Genomic DNA, 22,087 nt, shown 5'->3' on the forward strand with positions numbered 1-22,087 from the left:
ACTAGGAGATATTGGAGTTGACCATAGCGGACTCAAGAATCCAGAATTTGTTTTATCTCGAATTCCTCCCCTCTTTCGGTATGGACCTTAAGAGGTGATAGTCGAACTTGAAGGAATCAGTTAAGGATCAAGGGTTTGAGTAAGGAGACATGGAAGGAGTTTGGGATCTTGAGATAAGTGGGTAGCTTCAATTTATAGGCTACTATAAATTGATGATCTCCATAATAGCAAAAGGACCAATAAAGCATGGGGCAAATTTCATTGAGGGTACTCGGAGTCATAGGTTACGAGTAGAGAGCGAAACTTGATCTCCTATTTTCATGCTGAGAATGAACCTTCTTTTCCTGTCTGCCCCTAACTTGTAGCAGCTGGATGTCTTTATTAAAGAGGAGTGGAGTTGGGACCAGATTTGGGAGAATTGCTGTAGCAAAGAATCGACTGCTGGGACATCAAAGACTGGAAGACTCTGGAATCCAGGAACTCTGGGATGATGGCTGTAGACAACAAGAAATGGAGTTTGTCCAGTGGAGGAATGATATGGACTGTTATGAGTGAACTCCACCCAGGGAAAAGAATCTGCCCAATTATCCTGGGAAGAGGACATATACATTCTTAGGAATGTCTCTAGGTCTTGGTTGACTCTCTCTGTGCACCCATTGGTTTGGGGGTGAAAGGCCATGGAAAACTTTAGCTTGACCTGTAGCACTGAACACAAGGCTCTCCAGAATCTGGCCACAAACTGAACCCCTCGGTCTGAAACAATTTCAGTCAGTAACCCATGCAGACGGAATATGTGAGAAATGAATAGCTGAGCCAGATCAGGAGCGGAAGGTAGTTTCTTGAGTGGTATATAGTGCACCATCTTGGAAAAATGGTCAATCACTACCCAGATGGTAGTGTATCAATTAGAAATCGGGAGATCAGTTATGATATCCATGGATAGATGAGTCCAGGGATGGGTCAGTATGGGTAGCAGTTGAAGTTCTCCGGCAGGAGCTTGCCGGGAGGTCTTGTGTTGTGCGCATTGGGTGCTAGAGGAAATAAATTCTGATATTTCAGCCTTCAGGACAGGCCACCAATAGGACCTTTGAAGAAATTCTAGAGTTTTGCGAACCCCTGTGTGACCAGAAAAGTGAGATTTATGGGCCCATGTTAACAGCTGCTTCCTGAGTTCAGGAACCACAAAGACTTTCCCCAGATGGGGTTGGACGTTGATGGTAGCAAATACTTTGGGTTCTAGGACTGGAGACACTGTTGAATCTTGTTGAATCTTCTATAGGTTCTCGGAGGAAAAATATTGTGATAGGGCATCGGCCTTCAGGTTTTGTGATCCCGGGTGGAATGTTAGAGAGAATTTGAACCAGGAGAAAAAGATTGGCCACCGAGTCAATCGATGACTGATGCAGTGGATGTTCTTTAAGAAGAGTAGGTTTTGATGGTCTTTGAAAACTGTGATGGGATGTTTAGCACCCTCTAGTAAATATTGCCACTCCTCAAGAGCGAGTTTGACAGCTAGCAGTTCTTGTTCTGCAATGGGGTAATTTCTTTCTGCCAGTAGGAACATTTTGGAGAAGTATCCACAAGGATGGATTCGGTTGTCCTCGAATCTCTGGGAAAGTAAAGCTCTGACTGCCTTAGAAGATGCGTCCACCTCTAAGAGGATTGGTTTCTCAATGTCAGGTTGTCTCAGGATGGGGGCAGAGATAAATGCTTGTTTAAGAAACTGAAATGCTGACTCAGCTTAAGGGGACCATCGTGATGGGACCGCTCCTTTCCGAGTCAGAATGGATATTGGTGCTACTAAGGTATGATGTTGTGGTCAAGTGTTGTGATGGGTATTGAGAACTCCCGGACAAGTTCGGTGGTGATAAAGCTCTCCGCTGCTCTTGAATCAAGGAATGAAAGCACTAATTTAGAATATTGTTCAAATTACAGAGAGAGAGGCAAGGTAGATTCTTTTTTAGAGGGAGACAGAAACATAATTCCTAACCTGGTGTCCCTGATGCCAGATAGGAGCAGGAGTTTGCCGGATGAATAGGGCAGGATGCCACCAGGTGACCAGTCCCTCCGCAATAAAGGCAAAGATTGTCACGGTGACGTCTTTGATGCTCTTCAATGGATAAGTGAGCTCTATTGATCTGCATAGGCTCTTCATTGGATCACTCAGGTACTGGAGCATTAGGAAGAATGACCGGGCAGAACCAATAACGATCTCCCTTGGACTTCTCGACTTGGCGTTCCCAGTGTCTAAGGTCCACTTTGTTGCAGAGTGAAATGACCTCATTCAGAGAAGGGGAAAAATCCCTAGTGGCGAGATCATCCTTTACTCGGTCCAAAAGACCACTCCAGAATGCCATGATCAAGGCTTCCTCGTTCCACTTTAGCTCTGAAGCCAGCGTCTGGAACTGGACTACATACTGACTCATGGGGCGGTTGCCTTGTAGTAGTCGCAGAATCTCTGCCGCAGCAGACGTCATTCTTCCTGGCTCATCAAAGATTGTCCTAAAGGAGGTCAGAAATTCAGAAAAATTGTCCAGCAAAGGATTGGACCTTTCCCACAGTGGTGATACCCAATCCAGGGCGGATCCTGAAAGAAGGGACATATTGTAAGCCGCTTTAGCCTTGGGGGAAGGGAAGTTCACTGGCCGAAGTGTGAAATGTATGTAACACTGGTTGAGAAAACCCTGGCATGACTTAGGGTTTCCGTCAAACTTATTGGGTGGCAGCAGATGTAGATTAGATGGAGCGGTTGGAACGGGGATGACTGGTATGGCCTGCGGATTAGGAACATTCTGCAAATTCACCATAACCAGAGAAGCCTAAAGGTTATCCTGGTGAAGAGACATCTTCTATAGAAACTGGGCTAATTGCTGCTGCAATGCTTCCAATCCCTCCAGGCGGTTGGCAATGCCTTGGAGAAGGTCTGTCCTCGGATCCTGACCACAAGCCAAATCCATCAGGCCAGTGCAAAATGTCACAGGAGGATTAAGTACTTGTGCGGATGAAACCGGGGTGGATCCAGGAGAGGTTGTAAGGGCAGAAGGCTGATATTGAAAGGACGCAGGTCTGAGATGTGTGTTGCTCATGGATGGCCCACTGACAGAGAAGTGATGCTGATGGAGAGATACACCCAGAATGGACTGTGGATATACACAACAGGTCACTGGAAAGTCCAGGAGGAGCACAGACTGTCAGAATTGCTTTTAAGCAGAGCTCCCTCTAGGGGTGGTAGTAGAGAGTAGCAACGCTGGTATGCAGAGTGTATAGGAGGCTGGAACCTGAAGCAATAGCATATATGTGAGACTGAGCAGGAGCAAGGTAAGGCAAGGAGCTTAGAGAACTAGCACCCAGCTAGGCTGGGAATAACATTGCACTGGCAATGAAAGAACTGCAGATCAGCCCTTAAATACCCAGAGGAAGTGCAGGATTGGTTGCTAGGACTCCTGGAATGCTCTGCATGGATTGGCCAAAAGGAGTCACCTGACCCCATCCAAGATGATGACACCCATGTAGTACTGCAGCACTGCCAAGTTGTGTATTACTCACAGCTGCAGCCAGGACACTGTGCCTCCAGACCCCTGTAATGTGCAGAGCGGACCTCCATGTGCCTGCACCCCCGCTAGAAGGACCCTGCTAGAGCGTCCGGACAGGCAAGTGCTGCTGACCTCGACCCCTAACAGCCCTGGTCATGACAAGCCGGTAAGAAAGTCTCTCAGCCAGGTTCAATGTGAAGAGGCTACTGTATATTCAGATTTAAGGACCTAGCTGATAGATTTAAGCACCCAACTTATTTTGATTCACCTGATACCTCCAGATCTCTCCTAGCAATACATAGTTGTGTCAATAGATGTATTCCAATGAAAGGAGCATGGGTGCAAAGTGAGATACCTGATTATTTGAATAGATCCACTTGTGAAGGAAGTCACACTAGAATAACTCCAATTATAACAATGGTAAAACCCTTTTTCTACTGCCTGACTCAAACCATGGTAGGATTCCCTACTATTCTTCCTGGCAACATATATTATCTGTGCAGAAGTTTAGCATATAAATGGATAATGTATGGAGGACTTGGAAATTGTACTTTGTGCTACTTATTGCCTCCTACCTATTACGTAGAACAATTACACTCCACACACTTGAAACAATGGGATTTCAAGGAACATTCCATCATAAGAAGAGAAGTTCAGCCAGCCAGTAAGGACAATCAAAATTTAATTACATTGCCATGGGTCAATAGATTGTGTATAAAGAAGGCATTATATAATGGGTATGGCTAATCTTATCGATAATATCACCAATTTATACAATGAAAATTTCAGACTGATGCTTAGGGAACTTCAAATGATTAGCAAGGAAATACTGGCACATAGATTAGTATTAGACTATCTGACAGCCCGAGAAAGAGGGATGTGCATGATAGTAAAAGAGGCCTGCTGTAATTATATAAATCAGACATATGAAATTGAGGAAGCGTTTGAACAGCAGTTTGCTAAGGATCACACTAAGCAACCATGGTTCAATACATAATGGTTCTCTTGGCTAAACCCAGCTAATTGGTGTAAACTAGGGATGAGAGGGTTCGGATTTATGGAATCTGAACCCCCCAAAGCCCCCCCAATCCGAGTCGGATCCGAGTCAGGCTTGAGTTTTCCCACCTGACTTGGATCTGAAATCGAGGCAAAATGACATCATCCTGCTGTCGGATCTCTCTGGTTTTGGATTCTATAAAGTTCCCCGCGTAGGCGCCATTTTTCACTCCGGCTGTGGACAGTGAAGAGGGAGGGTGGGAGAAAGGGCTGGCTGGGCTATGTTGTGCTGCTGTTGTCCATAGGGGTTGTGTCCACTCTAAAGTCCATAGGGGCTGGCTGTGTTGTGCTGCTGTTGTCCATAGGGGCTGGCTGGGCTATGTTGTGCAGTCAGTTGTCCATAGAGGCTGTGTCCACTCCAAAGTCTAAAGGGGCTGGCTGGACTGTGTTGTGCAGTGTCCCATAAAGGCTGTAGTCCTAAAAGGGTGTTGCAGTGTTGTCCTGGGGGTGATCTGTCCATCAGGGGTGCTCCCCCCAAGTGCAAAAAAACAATTATTTTTTTCTGTGCTTGTGAATTGTGTGCGCTGTAGCCGCATGTGCATCAACAAAGTAGCACCAAGCGTGCACCTGTGTCATAAATCAAGGACTGGCTGGCTCATCTGTTAAAAAGTGCTGTAACCCCCAAAGTGCACTCCAAAAAAAAAAAAAAAAATTCTGTGTTTGTGAATTGTGTGCGCTGTAGCCGCACGTGCATCAACAAAGTAGCAGCGCCAAGCGTGCGCCTGTGTCATAAATCAAGGGCCAACTTGTTAAATGGGGGTGTAACCCCCAAGGTGCGCTCCATCCTAAAAAAATAAAAAAATATTTTTCTGTTTTTGTGCACCTTAGCTGCACGTATATATCAATATCACATTAATGAGGACAAAAATTTGTCCGATAAAAATAAAATAGGGAAAGATCAAAAACCACTTCCTCCTAGTGCTGAAGCTGCTGCCACTAGTCATGACATAGACAATAAAATGCCATCAACTCATCTGCAAAGGCAGATGCCTAATGTCATAGTAGAGGGCATATAAAATCCCAAGTGGCAAACGTCAGGAAAATGACCTTAAAAAAACAATTTAAATCATCAGAGGAGAAACGTAAACTTGCCAATATTTCTTTTATGACACGGAGTGGCAAGGAACAGCTAAGGTCTTTCCTTATGTTCATGACTAGTGGCTCAGCTTCACATGACGATGGAAGCCCTCCTCCTGCTACAAAAATCAAACGAGTTAAGCTGGCAAAAGCACAGCAAATAATTGTGCATTCTAAGAAGATATCACAAATCCCTAAGGAGAGTCCAAGTGTGGCGGCGGTTGCGATGCCTGACCTTCCCAACACTGCACAGTAAGAGGTGGCTCTTTCCACCATTTCCACGCCCTCTGCAAGTTCTGGAAGGAGCACCCACAGTCCAGTTGCTGATATTCAAATTGAAGATGCAACTGTTGAAGTACAACTGGATGAGGATATTGGTGTAGCTGGCGCTGAGGAGGAAGTAGATGGGGAGGATTCTGTGATGTGGTTTGTTTAAATCAGGCACCAGGGAAGACAGTTGTTGTCCATGGGATGAAAAAGCCATCACGGTCATGCCTGGGCAGGTGACCAAACATTCCACCTCTTTGGTCTGGCAATATTTCTATCCAAACCTGGACAACTGTCTTGCCATATATACCATATGTAAAGGTGGAATAAGTAGGGGTAGGATCGTTAACCACCTACGAACATCCTCCCTTATACGTCACCTGTAGTGCGTTCATAAAAAGTTACTGTAAAGTTCAGAAACTTTGGCTAAGACTGTAAGCAGTCCAGGGACACCTAAATCTCTTTGTCCTGTTGTATCCAAGTGCCTGCAAACCACACCATTAAGTCACTCCTTGTCAATTTACTTTTCAGTCAGGATCAGAAGTAGTCCTGCAGGCCATGTCACTGGCATGACTGACTCTTCTCCCCTTCCGGGATTCCTCCAGAGTATCCTGCATTGCTATGCCTACTGCTGCCGCTGCTGCTGGGAGTTGGTCATCATCCCAGAGAGGAAGTAGGAACACCACTACTTCTTTTACTAAGCAATTGACCCTCCAACAGTCCTTAGCGAGGAGGATGAAGTAGGACAGCAGTCACCCTGAAGGAAAGCTTATAACTGAGGCCTTGACTGCTATGTTGGTGCTAGACATGCATCTGGTATGTGCCATTGGTGCAGTGGGAATTAAACAATTGATGGAGGTAGTGTGTCCCCGGTCTAGAATCCTGTCCCCAGTCTAGAAACCAAATCCTGTCTAGATTCCACTTCACTAGGCAGGCGATACCGAGAATGTACAAAGATGTCAGAAAAAGTGTCCTCAGTGTCCTAAAAAATGCGGTTGTACCCAATGTTCATTTAACCACGGACATGTGGACAAGTGGAACAGGGCAGACTAAGGACTATATGACTGACAGCCCACTTGGTAGATGTGTTGCCTTACACAGCAACAACAGCAGCGTCACCAGTAGCAGCAGCTCAGAAATGCCAGCTCGTTCCAAGGCAGGCTACGCTGTGTATCACCAGTTTCAGTAAGAGGCACACTGCCGACAACCTCTTAGAGAAACTGGGCAAATTCCAGGATGTCCCATGTTTTGCTCACACAATAAAATTGGTGGTGCAGAATTTTCTGAAACACAACAAGGACGTGCAGGAGACGTTTGGGTTGCCCGAAAAATTTCTGGCCACTCTCTTTATTCAGCGACTTGCTGCTGAAGACTGGAGCATGAGCAAACAGTCTTTAAACATGCCATGCCATCACCTGAAGCAAGAGGTAGTGATGCGGCGGAACTCAACCCTCTATATGCTTCAGAGAATGGGGGAGCAGCAAAAGGCCATTCAAGCCTATACATCCACCTATGACATAGGCAAAGGAGGGGGTATGCAACTGACTGTAGTGCAGTGGAAAATGATTTCCGTGTTGTGCAAGGTTCCCCAGCCCTTGGAACTTGCCACACGTGAAGTCAGTTCAGACACTGCCAGCTTGAGTCAGGTCATTCCCCTCATCAGGCTTTTGCAGAAGCAGCTGGAGAAAGTGAAGAAGGAGCTAAGACAGTGTGATTCTGCTTGGCATTTGGGACTTGTGGATGAAGCCCTTCATTTGCTTTGCCAGGATTCGAGGGTGGTCAATCTGTTGAAATCAGACCACTACATTTTGGCCACCATGCTCGATCCTAGGTTTAAAGCCTATGCGGTGTCTCTCTTTCTGGCCGACTCAAGCCTGCAGAGGTGCAAAGACCTGCTGGTGAAAACACTGGGCCTGATTCAGAGCCGCTCGTAAGCGGCCGCTCGTTCGCTGCGCACGCGTATGGGTCGTAATGCGCATGCGCCAACCAGTCAGTGTGGTCGGAAATCGAGCACTCGCAAAATAGCGAGTGCCTGTTAATTTCAGTGACAGGATGAGGCATTTGTGGGTGGTAACAAGGGAAGGTGCTTGAAAACAGGGAGTGAAGATCTGAACGCAGGCATTCCAAACGGTCAAAATGGGCATTTTAAGGGTGTGCATAATTAACAAAGCAGCGTCATCGATCACGTCAGTTGGTTGTTTCTTAGCCTGAACTGTTCGCATGATTGCGGTAGGAAAATCCTACCACAAGCACTGCGAGCAGTTCAGACGCCTTTCGATGTACTCGATTAATCAAATAAATAGCGGAGATGACGTAAGATGCGAGCGGCCAGGGGGCGTCTTTACAAAATAGTGAGCGCATGTTTCGTTCGCTCGCTCAGACATAGAGGCGTCAACAGACCGCAAAGAGCGAGCGCTCAATTTAAATAGCCAGCCGCTTTTTCTGAACGAGCGAGCGCAAATAGCGTCCGGCTCTGAATCAGGCCCACTGTCAGCTGAAGCAGAATGTGACACGTCAACAGCTCCTTCTTCATTTTCTCCCACAACTGGGGCTGCCAGGAAAAAACGTTGTTATCCTAAGCAACCCGCAGGTGGTGATGCAGGGCAGGCAGGACCAAGTTTGGACATCTGGTCCAGACTGAAGTATTTGGCAACAATTTCTGTCATGTCTACTGTCACTGCATATGATACTGTCACCATTGACAGAATGGTGGAGGATTACATCGATGACAGCATCCAAGTAGGCATGTCAGACAGTCCGTACCTGTACTGGCAGGAAAAAGAGGCAATTTGGAGGCCCCTGTACAAACTGGCTCTATTTGACCTAAGTTGCCCCCCTCCAGTGTGTACTCCGAAAGAGTGTTTAGTGCAGCTCTGAACCTTGTCAGCGAAAGGTGTAGGAGGTTGCTTCCACAAACTGTGGAGAATATGATGTTCATCAAAATTAATTATCAATTCTTCCAGGGAGACCAACCTCCAGAACGTAGAGAGGGACCTGTGATGGTGGATTCCAGTGGGGACAAATTAATACTCTGTGAAGATGTGGATGTACACAACACTGAAGAGTGTGAGGAATCAGTGGATGAGGAGGATGAGGACAACATCTTGCCTCCGTAGAGCCAGTTTGTGCAGCAACAGATTAATTGCCAGCTTGATTTGTGGGGGCCCAAATGAACCAATAATTTTAGCCACAGACAGGTGGCAGACCTTGGCGCTGAAATGATTGGTTTGTTAAAGTGTGCATGTCCTGTTTATACAACATAAGGGTGGGTAGGAGGGCCCAAGGACAATTCCATCTTACACCTCTTTTTTTCTTTGCATTATGTACTATTTGGGGCCTAGTTTTTCAAACTGCCATCCTGTCTGCCACTGCAGTGTCACTCCTAGATAGGCCACGTGTTTGTGCCGCCCACTCGTGACGCTTAGCATAGTCATCCAGCTACCTCGGTGCAAAATTTTGGCATAAAAACAATATTGTGAGGTGTTCAGCATAGACTGGAAATGAGTGGAAATTAATGTTATTGAGGTTAATAATAGCATAGGAGCAGAAAAAATCACAAATTCTCTCATTTTAGCTGTTTTTATGCTTTTCTCCCAAAAAATACAGATCCAAAACACAAAACCCAGAACCCAAAACATGGAAGGGTGGTTTTGGCAAAACCAATCCAGATCCAAAACATGAAGAAAGATCCAGATCCAAAACACAAAACATGAAAAGTGGCCGGTGCACACCCCTAGTTTAAATGAATAGGAGGTTGGTTCATGGGAATAATTGAACGTGTAGGAAAGGCACAAATGTGCCCAGCTAGTTTGTTGTTCATGGCGTGGCATTCAGACCTCTGAGTCGTGACATGGAATGTTACGTGATGGCTGGACTTGTGGCGTGATACGCTACGGCATGTAGTACAGCGCTTAACCGCTGGGTGGTGAGTGCTCCACTGTTGTAATTTGTACTGAATGCCATACTGTTAAAATTATTAAAAACAGCAGCGGGTGGGTGGAATGCACAAGGATGAGTCCGCTCTGTGCAGTTTTCAACATACAGCTGGAGTGTGGGCTAGTGATTAGGTGATCGCATTGCAACAACGAAGGTCCCGGGTTTGAGCCCTGGAAAAGAATATTTTTTTGCTACTGTTGGCTCTGGACACTATAGTGAAACTACTGTAGTAGTGTTGTACTGTAATACTGTAGTGTTGTTGTTTAAAAGGCTGCTTAAAAGTAAGTCATTACAAACTGATTGTGAGTGCAAACTTGCGTCAATGTCTGCGCTGTGGTGGCTGTCAGCTCGGAGAGGTTGCAATGGGATTTCTTGCATGCCCAGTGGAGGGGTTACAATGGGATCTATGGCACCAAGCCATACACCATGTACTGCTATGCCATACTGTATATTAATAACTTACGGTGTTTCTGTCCTTGTGTTCTGAAAAAGGCTAGGAAAACTGCACAAAATAGCGTCTATTTTAATGCTGCCCTACACTTGGACACTATAGTGATTTCATGAGTTCAGAAACTGATAGTGAGCTCTGTATGAGAGAGAGGTCCGTGTATTGCAAACTGACTGTGCGTTTAAATCACAAACTTGCGTCAATACCAGCACGGCATTGTGGTGGCTGTCAGCCATCTCCGAGGGGTTATAAATTAGTAGGAGCATTGCAATGGGATTTCTGGCGCATGTCCAGTGGGTTGGGAGTCATACACAGTGCATTAGGCCCTTTCCCCCAAAGTTGTGGTGGCTGTCAGCCATCTCCGAGGGGTTAGAAATGGCATCTCTGGTGCATGCCCAGTAGGAGGGTTGTGATGGGATTTCTGGCGCATGCCCAGTGGGTTGGGAGTCATACACAGTGCATCAGGCCCCTTCCCCCAAAGCAAGGAAGAGCCTCTCATTACCATAATAAAAGACGCTTTGTTAATCCATTTACTGTAAGCAGGCAGCTCTGCCCTTGTGTTCTGAAAAAGGCTACGAAAAGTGACTATTGCCAAGGACACCATCCCCTATCTGCTAGGACAACTAGGGTGCCGCTATGAATGTGTCTGTACTGTATACAGTATTAATAACTTACGGTGCCATTGAATTTCACTCTTGCATCACTCTCTACGCTGTCCCAGACTTGGACACAATAATGATTTCATGACTTCAGAAACTGGTAGTGAGCTCTGTATGGGAGAGAGGTCTGTGTATTGCAAACTGACTGTGCGTTTAAATCGCAAACTTGCGTCAATGCCAGCACGGCATTGTGGTGGCTGTCAGCCATCTCTGAGGGGTTAGAAATGGCATCTCTGGCACATGCCCAGTAGGAGGGTTGCGATGGGATTTCTGGCGCATGTCCAGTGGGTCGGGAGTCATAAACAGTGCATCAGGCCCCTTCCCCCGAAGCAAGCAAGAGCTTCTCATTACCAATATAAAAGACGCTTTGTTAATCCATTTACTGTAAGCAGTCAGGTCTGCCCTTGTGTTCTGAAAAAGGCTATGAATAGTGACCATTGCCAAGGACACCAACCCCGAATAGTGACTATTGCCAAGGACACCATCCACCATCTGCTAGGACAACTACTGTAGTGTGCCGCTATGAATGTTACACAATAGTGATTTCATGACTTCAGAAACTTTTCAATCCCGTGATGCCCACACTACAGTACTTTGCCACTACGGTTATGACTACACTACAGTGCACCACAGACGCCTGCCGTAACGAGTAAATTAGCGTGCGTTATGCGTCGTGCATCACTGGCTATTGAAAATGGCTGCGATAAGGGCGAGGAGGTTCACGTCTGACGAGCTATTTTTCTTGATGAAGTGGCGGGACCAACCCTTTGCCACTAACCAAGACAAAGAGCATACAGAAATGCCATCGGAGAAATTTACAGGCGGTACGGCCTGCGCCACGACGTAAGGTCCCTGCAGCGCAGGTGGTCAGACCTGCTCAGGAGGGACAGGCCTCATCTAGAGAGGATTAGGAGGCGTATCCGGTGAAGTAAATACAGTACAGTATTGCTGTATAATCACATGAATTACAGTATACTGTACAATAACAAATACTGTACAGTACAATGCACGACTCTGACATACTCTACAGTACTGTACACTGTAGGGTGTTGGATACTACAGTATCTGACGATGACTGACAGTTGTTACCACACACTGACATGACTGGCAGACATTTGATTGACAGGGTGATTAAATCTGCAGTACTTTACATGGACTAAAGGGTGACACACTATTGGTCGACATGGCTTGTTTGTATAATAGACCTACAGTAACAAAAGGCAAGTTGATCCACCATACTATTGCCTGTCAACCAAATCTATGTTAGCCTACTGTACACACTATATATCTGTGCTGGGCCTGCCCCCTTTAAGTCTGACATTATTACTGTACGTCACGGACAGATTCAGGGGTCTCCAATCAGCTCCCAACTGTCATCTCACAGGCTGTGTTTGAAAAATGAAATTTGGGAGCTGATTGGCTGGTATCTTATCACTTCTCACTCTGTCTCCTAGCACTGCTTAGCAGTAGCATCCAAAGTACAGTATGCAAAGGCCATAAATTCTGGCTGCAGGGTGCCGATCCTGGCACCCTGCAAGGCAAAAGTACAGCTCCTACGGTGGCGACAATGCCGCCCACAGAGCCTTTGTGTGATGTTGCACCACTTTGTCATATAGTACTTAACTGTACTGTATATTTTTTTTATGTACAGTACAGTACCATACTGTTTTATGTTGGGCCAAATGCCAGCTTCACAGACTACAGTAGTTTTTGTACTACTGTATACTGTATTGGTTTGTATTTTTATCATGGACAATAGCTAATTGCCTAAGGCCATCTACAGTACTGTACCGTAATCCTTCTCCAATTTGGAATAGAGGTCTGAACTCTTGTTTTCAAATTCTCCTTAATGACGACATGTATTTTTCCCCACAGGGCGAGAAGCCAACCCCCTTCCCCTGCAGCAGCACCACCAGTGCCATCACCACCACCACCACTGCCACCACCACCACTGCCATTGCCATCCAGTGGGCTGAATTGTCGGAGTAAGTACAGTACACACTACTGTACATTGTTACCTCTCTCTCTCTCTCTCTCTCTCTCATTTGTGTGTTTGTTTTTGGTGTTATGGAGCATCTGGTCAAGATTTGTACAGTTTATTTGTTTAAAAATGGTTTTGAGGGAAACTGACGGTACAGTGTTCTTTTTCAACAGTCCTACCTCCACCACCTTCATCAGCGTCCCCAAATGACAGTGGTAATGATTAAAACAGTTACAGTATGGACACACTAGTGTCATGCTACTGCCTTTTTTATTTTTTGTATAATATTTTTTTCTTATACTGTACACACAGAGAGACTGGTCATTGATGAGGAGTATAGAAGCCGCATGCCACATAAGTACAGTACACCACATTTTTCCTACAGTACTGTATATCTCTCCTTTTCTTCCCTTGTCAATCTCTCTCGACCTCTCTCTTTTACTCTCTCTTTCTCTATATCCCTTTCTCTCTCTCTCTCTTTATCTCTCTCTCTCTCTTTATCTCTCTCTCTTTTTCTCTTTCTCCCTCTTTCTCTGTCCCTCTCTATTTCTCTCTCTCTCTTTCTCTCTCTCTCTCTTTCTCTCTCTCCCACTGTTTTTCTCTTTCTCTCCTTCTCTCTCAACACATCTCCAACGTCTTCTCCTTACACAATAATTGTTTCTGTCCTTGTGTCTTTTAGTTGAAGACATTGAAGGGCCTCAGCCCTCCCCAGCACTTTGTAAGTAATGTACCGTACACTACAGTACTATACTGCACATTTTCTTCTACTGTTTCGCTCCCCTTTTTTTCCTTTTCACAGTGTCTCTCTTTTCTGTACTTGTCTAACAGTAACATTATTTTTTTTCAACAGTATCACCAACTCAAGGGCCCACCCATGGCTCCAGTGGCCTCACCAGGCCGCGTAAGTACACTACACCACATTTTTTTCTACAGTAGTGTATCTCTCTCCATTTTTTCCCTTGTCAGTCTCTCTCTTTTTCTATCTCTGTCTTTCTCTCTCTTTATCTCTCTCTCTTTCATTTTCCTCTCTCTCTCTTTTTCTCTCTCTCCCTATTTTTTTCTCAATCTCTTTCTCTCTCTCTCTCTTTCCCTCTCTCCCTGTTTTTCTCGCTCTCTTTTTCTCTCTCTCTGTTCTCTCTCTCTCTCTCTCTCTCTCTCTCTCTCTCCCTGTCTCCCTCTGTTTTCAGTCCTCCCCAGCCCTTTGTACAGTAAGTACTGTATACCGTACACTACTATACTGTACATTTTCTTCTACTGTTTTGCTCCCCTTTTTTTCCTTTTCAGTGTCTCTCTTTTCTGTACTTGTCTAACAGTAACATTATTTTTTTTCAACAGTATCACCAACCGAAGGGCCCACCCATGGCCCCAGTGACCCCACCTGGCCACATAAGTACACTACACCACATTTTTTCTATAGTACTGTATCTCTCTCTCTCTGTTTTTCTCTTTCTCTCTCTTTCTCTCTTTTTTTCTCTCTCTCTCTTTCTCTCTCTCTCCCTCTATCCCTCTGTTTTTCTCTTTCTCTCTCTTTCATTTTCCTCTCTTTCTCTCTCTCTCTCTGTTTTTCTCTTTCTCTCTCTGTTTTTCTCTTTCTCTCTCTCTGTATTTCTCTTTCTCTCTCTCTCCCTTTCTTTCTCTCTCCCTCAATCCGTTTTTCTCTTTCTCTCTCTGTTTTTCTCTTTCTCTCTTTCTTTCTCTCTCCCTCTTTCCCTGTTTTTCTTTCTCTCTCTTTCATTTATCTCTCTTTCTCTCTCTCTCTGTTTTTCTCTTTCTCTCTTTCTTTCTCTTTTTCTCTCTCTCTCTCTTTCCCTTTGTTTTTCTCTCTTTCTTTCTCTCTCTCCCTGTTTTTCTCTCTCTCTTTCTCTCTCTCTTTTTCTCCCTCTCTCTTTCCCTCTCTCCCTGTTTTTATCTCTTTCCCTCTGTTTTTCTCTCTCTTTTTCTCTCTCTCTCTATCTCTCTGTTTCTCTCTCTCCCTCCCTGTCTCCCTCTGTTTTCAGTCCTCCCCAGCCCTTTGTACAGTAAGTACTGTACCGTACACTACTATACTGTACATTTTCTTTTACTGTTTCGCTCCCCTTTTTTTCCTTTTCACAGTGTCTCTCTTTTCTGTACAGTACTTGTCTAACAGTAACATTATTTTTTTTCAACAGTATCACCAATCGAAGGCCCCACCCATGGCCCTAGTAGCCTCACCTGGCCGCGTAAGTTCACTAAACCACATTTTTTTCTACAGTACTGTATCTCTCTCTTTCTCTCTCTCTTTTTCTCTTTCTCCCTTTCTTTCTCTCTCCCTCTCTCCCTATTTTTCTCTCTCTCTCTTTCTCTCTTTTATTTTCCTCTCTCTCTCCGTTTTTCTCTTTCTCTCTCTGTTTTTCAACAAACTAGCTGGGCACATCCGTAGGTACTGTGTGGTGGTACCCTCACAGGACTCATTCCCTGTTTATTTGTTAGAGGCATTGTGCATTTGAAGGAAGATTCTTCATATGTCATCATACAACAGAAGAACACAATAATGGATGCTTGATTTGTATTCATCTGTACAGCCTTTATATTAGTATGGACTTATCTTTAAGGACTATGGGCCTGATTCAGAAGCGCTCGCAAAAAGCGAGCGCTCACTCTGAATCAGGGCGGGCGCTGGGTTTTTTTGGAGCGACCACCCACAGCTATAGCGAGCGGCCATGATGATGGTCGCGATGGTCAAGACCATCGCGACCATCGGGCTTGCGATGAGACTCTTGTGGTAGGGTCTCGTGGTCACAAGCCCCAGAGAGCTTTCGCCTCTAACAGAGCCGGAAGCTCTCTCACTGACATCGCTGGTGATGTCAGTGAGGCCGCCCACAAATGGCAGGCGTTCGCTTGGGAATGCCTCTATTTGTGAAGCCACCCCCAGCCACGCCTACAAAAAGTGTCGAGCTGTCGATCAACATCGACAGCCGCCCCTTTTGTAGTGAGTCCCAGAGCGAGCGCTTCTGGCCCACCATCGACCCGGTTGTGAGCGCACAGCACTTGCGACCAGGTCTGAATTAGGCCCTATGTGCCTGATGCATTTCTGATCGCAACCGTGATTACTCACGCAAACTGCTGATTGTTGCATTATGCACATGTGTATGCATTGCAGTGTGCATGCACGATGGCATCATTGCGATCACAGTGACCATGCAAACCCATCGCAGAGTAATCCGCGAGTTCCCCAATAAGGAATCTCTTTCTTCTTCTTAGTGCTCATATTGTTGGTTTATTTGCAGGGTGCACCTCCTTTGAGTGATTTACTCTTGTATTATAGACAGAAATATAATTATGAAGTATTAATGATTAATTAGTTTTATACATCTCTATGCGGGTAATTTTGCTCCTTTAACCTTTCTACTTCAGAAGTACCCAGAAATCTGTTTTGAACAATTCAGGGCACCACCCACATGTTCAGTAGCACCAGAAATGTTGGGGTCCAGTCGCTGACTAGCCATGTTTCCTAGCTACAGTTTGATGTCAACTCTCCATGACATTCCATTCTCAAAGCCAGGGACCCCAGACATTTGAGGTGTGCCCCCTTTGGTGGAAGAGTATAGAACTATGAGATGCCACAGTACTTTAAAGGATGGGCCCAAGTGCACCAAACTTGGGGGATGGAAGAGTGGAACCCCCTCTCAGAATTTTCTGCTCACCCACTGCAGTTTGGGGACACTTTTTATGGGACCCTTGCTAACTTGGGGGGAAGTGTCCGAGATTAATAAAGTTACCTCCTTGGGCCACAGAATACTTGGAAGCTTATAAGTACTGTGGAGCAACACTGGTCAGGTTTATATGTACCTAGTAATTAGTTCTGGATTATTCAGGGCACAACAGAGAGTTTAGGGCCCATTATAAAAGTTGTAGCCTCTGTTCTCATATTCATTATGAGACTTCCATCGAATCTCTGGGGCACTCCTTTGTGTCACTATGGTGTGTTTAAGGCAGCCACCCCCAACCTGACACTTGTCTAAGGGGGCACCACTGTAGAATAGCACCTAACCTGACAACAGGTCCATGTCAGGTTGCGGCCTAGGCTTCCCCTGATCTCTAGAGCGGTCAGACACCAGGTGCGGCGGTGAGTGATGTGCTGAGGATTATACACGGGGTCTGCTAGATCATCCATGTGCTCACTCTGTGATATGGTTTCATCATTACCATCATGGACACAGACATGACAGTCTATATCACCTTACTAACCCTTTACCCAAAGGTAGCATTGGTTGCTGTCAGCTGACAGCATCCTCCAGTGGACTGCTACCTTAGGGTATATAACAGGGCTCTGGACAACAGGAAGTTGCCTGTACAACGTTGTTACCTCCAGTGTAAACTTGCTGTTGCAGCATTCCAGGTACCAAGCTCCATTCCTTCTAGTGACTTGTTCCTAGTTTCATCCACGGTGTGTGTACTTTGGGTTTACAATCTCCTAGAGTCATCTTCTATGCTTATTCTGTATCTGAAACCACAGTGTGCATATTTAGTACATCATCCAAGTACCAGCTCACAATACCATTCTCCTGTGCCAGTTCTGCATCTGAAGCCGCAGTGTGCGTATTTAGTACATCATCTAAGTACCAGTTTACTATACCATTCTCCTGTGCCAGTTCTACATCTGATACCACAGTGTGTGTACTTTGTACGGCATCTTAGGACCAACTATATAATTTTCCAGGGCCAGCTCAGCGTTTGAAGCCATCGAGTGTGTACTTAGTATGTCATCCAAGTACTATCTCCTAGTGCTATCTCTTGTGCCAGCCTTGCGTCTGGAGCTACAAAGTCTGTACTCAATACACCAATTCTGTACAAAATCTCCAATATCTTTCTCCTGTGCTTTCCCTGTGATAGTGTTCTTCCATTTTCCCACTGGTGCCGGGTATCTGAACAAAGGGCCATGACCAGCTTAAACCCAAACCCTGTGATAGTGTTTATTAACTAATTTAGTTGGTTTTGAGGAGTTTCTGAGGTTCTAGGCTTTACCCGCCCCAAGATACAAGGGGTTAATATTTTGAAAGTTTGACCCTTCATGGTCTCTGGTTCATTGGAAGAGAAACAGCGGCACTCACGGGACTCTCAATAAAATAAAAGACTCGTAACACAGCAGTGTAACTAGTTCGATGTTTCATTCGGTGAAGGCTTTTATCAAGAACATGGAAATGATCAAGTGTACATACCTTTATTATAATGGCACAGTCATGCCCTTATATTAAGGCCGCATCTAAAAAAACGGATTTCTCCATAGAGAATTCTGAAGGGGGGGCAGGGTGTTCAAGGGGCTACACATCAAAAGCTATAGGAGGTACGGATCTGAAATTTGGCATGGCCGGGTAGAACTGTCGCTTGGTGCTGCATGCCAAATTTCAGGGCAAAAACATAAAAAATTAGGATTTGGGAGTAATTTAAACCTCCAACTGTCACTTTTTTCTGACAATCTCAATTAGGAACCTTTTTCTGCTGTAGCCTACGGGGGATTTTTGGGAAGGCAAAACTCAGGGTAGGGGTGGAATTTAGGGCCTGATTCAGACCCACTCGCGAGCGGCTGTCTGCTCGCAAGTGGGTCGATGTTATGGACTGAGCATGCGCACGATGGAGGGAGCTCCGTCGTGCGCATGCGCCAGACGCGACGAGCGAAGGAAAGTCCTTCGCTCGTTGTGTCCGATCAAAGGGGGCGTGCTGTCAATGTTGATTGACAGCACGCCCCCTTTGGTGGGCGTGCCGGGGGCGTGCCTCCCTGACGGGGGCATTCCCACGGGAACGCCTCCCGTCAAAAGCCGGCCCACTGACATCACTAGTGATGTCAGTGGGAGTGATTTTGGCTCTGATAGAGCCAAAATCACTCCGGAGCTTGCGGTTGAAAACCTCAACCGCAGGCTCCGGCTCGCAAATTCGATGGTCGCGATGGTCTCGACCATCGCGACCATCACAATGCACGCTCATATAGCCTGTGGGTGGTTACCCACAGCTATACGAGCATCCAGGAGGACGCTCAATGAAAATGGAGCCCGGCCCTCATTCAGAGCGTGCGCTCTGCTCAGAGTGTACGGCTCTGAATGAGGGCCTTAGACTTGGGCTTTGTTTTATTAAGTAGCTATTGTGCCAGGGTATGTGCTTTTGGGGTTCAGGTAAATTAGAAAGCTACAGTTTGTAAACTATTACCTCAAGAACGCGCCATTATAAAGATTGGACTTTTCAACTTGTTGTGCAGCCGCAGTAGGAGCCTCTAGCAGGTACTGTATATTCAATGTGGCTTCACTTGGGTGCACAAAGATGGCCATCTATTTGCGGGCGATAGCAGGCAATGGTAGCAATGGCGCTGATGCTGATGCAGCGGCAGGGACATCAGCGGCGGCAGGTCGTGGGTGTTGGCAGGGGGAGCGGCAGCAGGTCACGGGTGCCGGTGGAGGGTCCAGCAGTGGTGAGGGCGTTGGCAACAGGCCTGGATTCGAGAGGATCCAGTCTCCGCCATCCATTCTGTCAAATAAGGCAGCAGTGCCCATTTAAAAAATGGCGCCTTAACGCCGTTTTTGAAATGGGCGCCGCTGCCGTACTCGGCAGGATGGCTGGTGGGAACTGGATCCTGTCGGATCTATGCCCGCCGCCGACACCAGAACAGACACCGGTCTAGCAGCTGCTGGGTGCCGCCGGCAATGACATCGCGAGCCGTGATTGGCTCACGGCCAATCATGATTCTTGACATCACTGGAGGCGGCAGCACCTGAAGAGGACCACAGAAGCTCTGGGGAGGTGGCAGCCAACCCCCAGGTGAAGATGCCAGAAGCCCTGGTGGGCGGCGCCCGCCAGGCGAAGATGCCAAAGCCCTGGTGGGTGTGCGCCTGCCTGGCGTAGACGCCTAAGCCCTGGCGGGTTTGCACCCACCAGGCAAACATGCCATAAGTCCTAGTAGGCGACAGCCATGAAAAAGAGCTTACAGGCTGCCACCCACCAGACGAAGACGCCAAAGCCCTGGCGGGTTGGCGCACGCAAGGCGCAGAAGTCCTAGTGGGCAGCAGCCAAGTAAAAGAGCTGACACAGGCTGTCGCCCACTAGGTGAAGACGTTGAAGACCTGGCGGGTTTGCGCCCGCTAGGTGAAGACGCCGAAGCCCTGGCGGGTTGGCGTCCACCAGGCAAAGTCGCCGAATCCCTGGTCGGTTGGTGCCTGCCAGCCGAAGAGGCCTAAGCCCTGGGGTGGTGGCGGCCATGCAAAAGAGCTTAAAAGCCACCTTCTCCCAGGTGAAGACCTGTAAAATAAAATATTACAATATTATAGTGTGTTGTGTTATTTTAATATTTTTTTTTTCAGGTGGACTACTAATGCCCAGCATGCTGGTACTTGTGGTTTTCCAAGTATCAGCAAGCAGGGAGGCATGCTGGGACCTATAGTTCACCTGCAAAAGCAAATATTATTTAAAATGCACCACATCACATAATCAACCTGGCACCCACCGCTCAGGGGTGCTGGGGATAGCCCCGGGCTATCAGCCTAGACCTGGGGTGCCCTGAAGAGGGGGACCCCTTTATTGGGGGGTCCCCAGCTCCTCAGGGATCCCTGGCCTGGGCTGACTAGCTGTCTGGGGTGATGCTGCGGCTGGGGGGCCCGGTGAAAGGGCTCCCCTGGCTGTGGCATCACTCCCCCGCTAGAAGGAGTCCAGTGCTAGTTCTGGGAAATACAGGGGGGCCTTATGCTTTTCCCCTTGTATTTACAGAACCAGGACCGGCTCAGAGCCCTGTGCTGGTTGCGCTAAATATGGGGGACCCTATGTCATTTGTCCCCCGTATTTTGGCAACCAGGGCTGGTTCTGACAAGCCCGTTGCTGGTTGGGCTTAAATACGGGGGACCCCTATGTCATTTGTCCCCTGCATTTAAGCACAACCAGGACTGGCTGCCTGTGTTTAAATAAAAAAAAAAAAAATGGCCTTACCTACCAAAAAACAACCTGCATGGATTTTGGAGCCCCAGTACTGGTTGTGCTAAATACAGGGGACAAACTACATAGGGGTCCCCCATACTAAGCACAACCAGCACCAGGCTTTTCAGAACCTGTCCTGGTTGCCAAAATACAAAGGACAAATGACGTAGGGGTCCCCCGTATTTAGCGCAACCAGCAAATGTTTCTGAGCCGGTCCTGATTCTGGAAATACAGGGGGAAAAATGCATAATGCCCCCCTGTATTTGGCATACCATATCTGTATTGTGCAAGGAACACGTTCATTAATGCGTCAGCCTAATGATCGTAATTTCGTTGCTTTTTGAGTGGCAGAAAATCAATAGGTTTTGTGAATTTTCAGATCATGTCTAAGCAGCCTTAATGGGACATATGAAACCGTAAGGTTTTTTGTCTATGGAATTAGAACTATGTTCGTGATGTAATGTGCATGTCCTTCCCTTTTGCCTGGCTGCAATCAGTGGGTTTGGTGTAAATGTTAGTACACCAAAACCCACTGATTGCATGCTGAAAACCATCATGCTATATCCTTAAAAAAAGAGCTTACCATACTCCCAATTTCTCAGCATCAAAAGGATTACTAGTGACGCCAGTACTGCGGAAGATGAAATGAACCGCATCAAGATGACCAGATTCCTAAACAGGGGTTATAAGTTAACAGACCTATTGAAAGCCAAGACCACAGCTCTCAAGAACCAGATCAACTTGGATGAACTCCATCTAAGTTTATGGAGAAAGAACAGTTACATTTAGACATATAAAATACATACTTAATAAAACCGCTGTGTCACACACTATAATGAATATTAAATTGGTGATGGAAAGAATTTATATTTATATTAAATCTCCTTGAAATTAAACATGCATAAAGTCCAAATGGATTATGAACAGAGACGGATACACACCTGGGTGAATAATTCTAACCCACGGACAGACCCCACAATACCCTAAATATCGTAAACAGCTACCTAAATTTCGTGATATGGAGGGGTCTAGTACCTCCATGAGTGAGGCCGAATCACAACCTTCCACCTAAGCGGAACAGGCACTCCCATTAGGTCTGCAAACCAGATCCACCACCTGTACGCCACCAATAAGATGAGGTGGGTGGGGCAAAACAAGAGTCAATGCCAGAAAACCACCAAGCCAATACAGGACCTGGTATTTAATCTATCATCTA

The 22,087-nt window shown here is 46.4% G+C and overlaps 1 protein-coding gene across 1 annotated transcript in view; it reads right to left on the reverse strand.

The window, feature by feature from the left end:
* The window catches only part of LOC148505873 (uncharacterized), an 88,437-nt gene that overhangs the window by 27,458 nt on the left and 38,892 nt on the right, over positions 1-22,087 (reverse strand). The window contains exon 3 of the mRNA XM_088447628.1: positions 2,811-2,819. Coding sequence (XP_088303754.1) covers positions 2,811-2,819 — 9 coding nt within the window. The remainder of the gene's footprint in view (positions 1-2,810; positions 2,820-22,087) is intronic.

This window comes from Taudactylus pleione, unplaced genomic scaffold (assembly GCF_031769625.1).
Source record: "Taudactylus pleione unplaced genomic scaffold, aTauple2 ptg000435l, whole genome shotgun sequence".
In the NCBI taxonomy this organism is placed as follows: domain Eukaryota; kingdom Metazoa; phylum Chordata; class Amphibia; order Anura; family Myobatrachidae; genus Taudactylus; species Taudactylus pleione.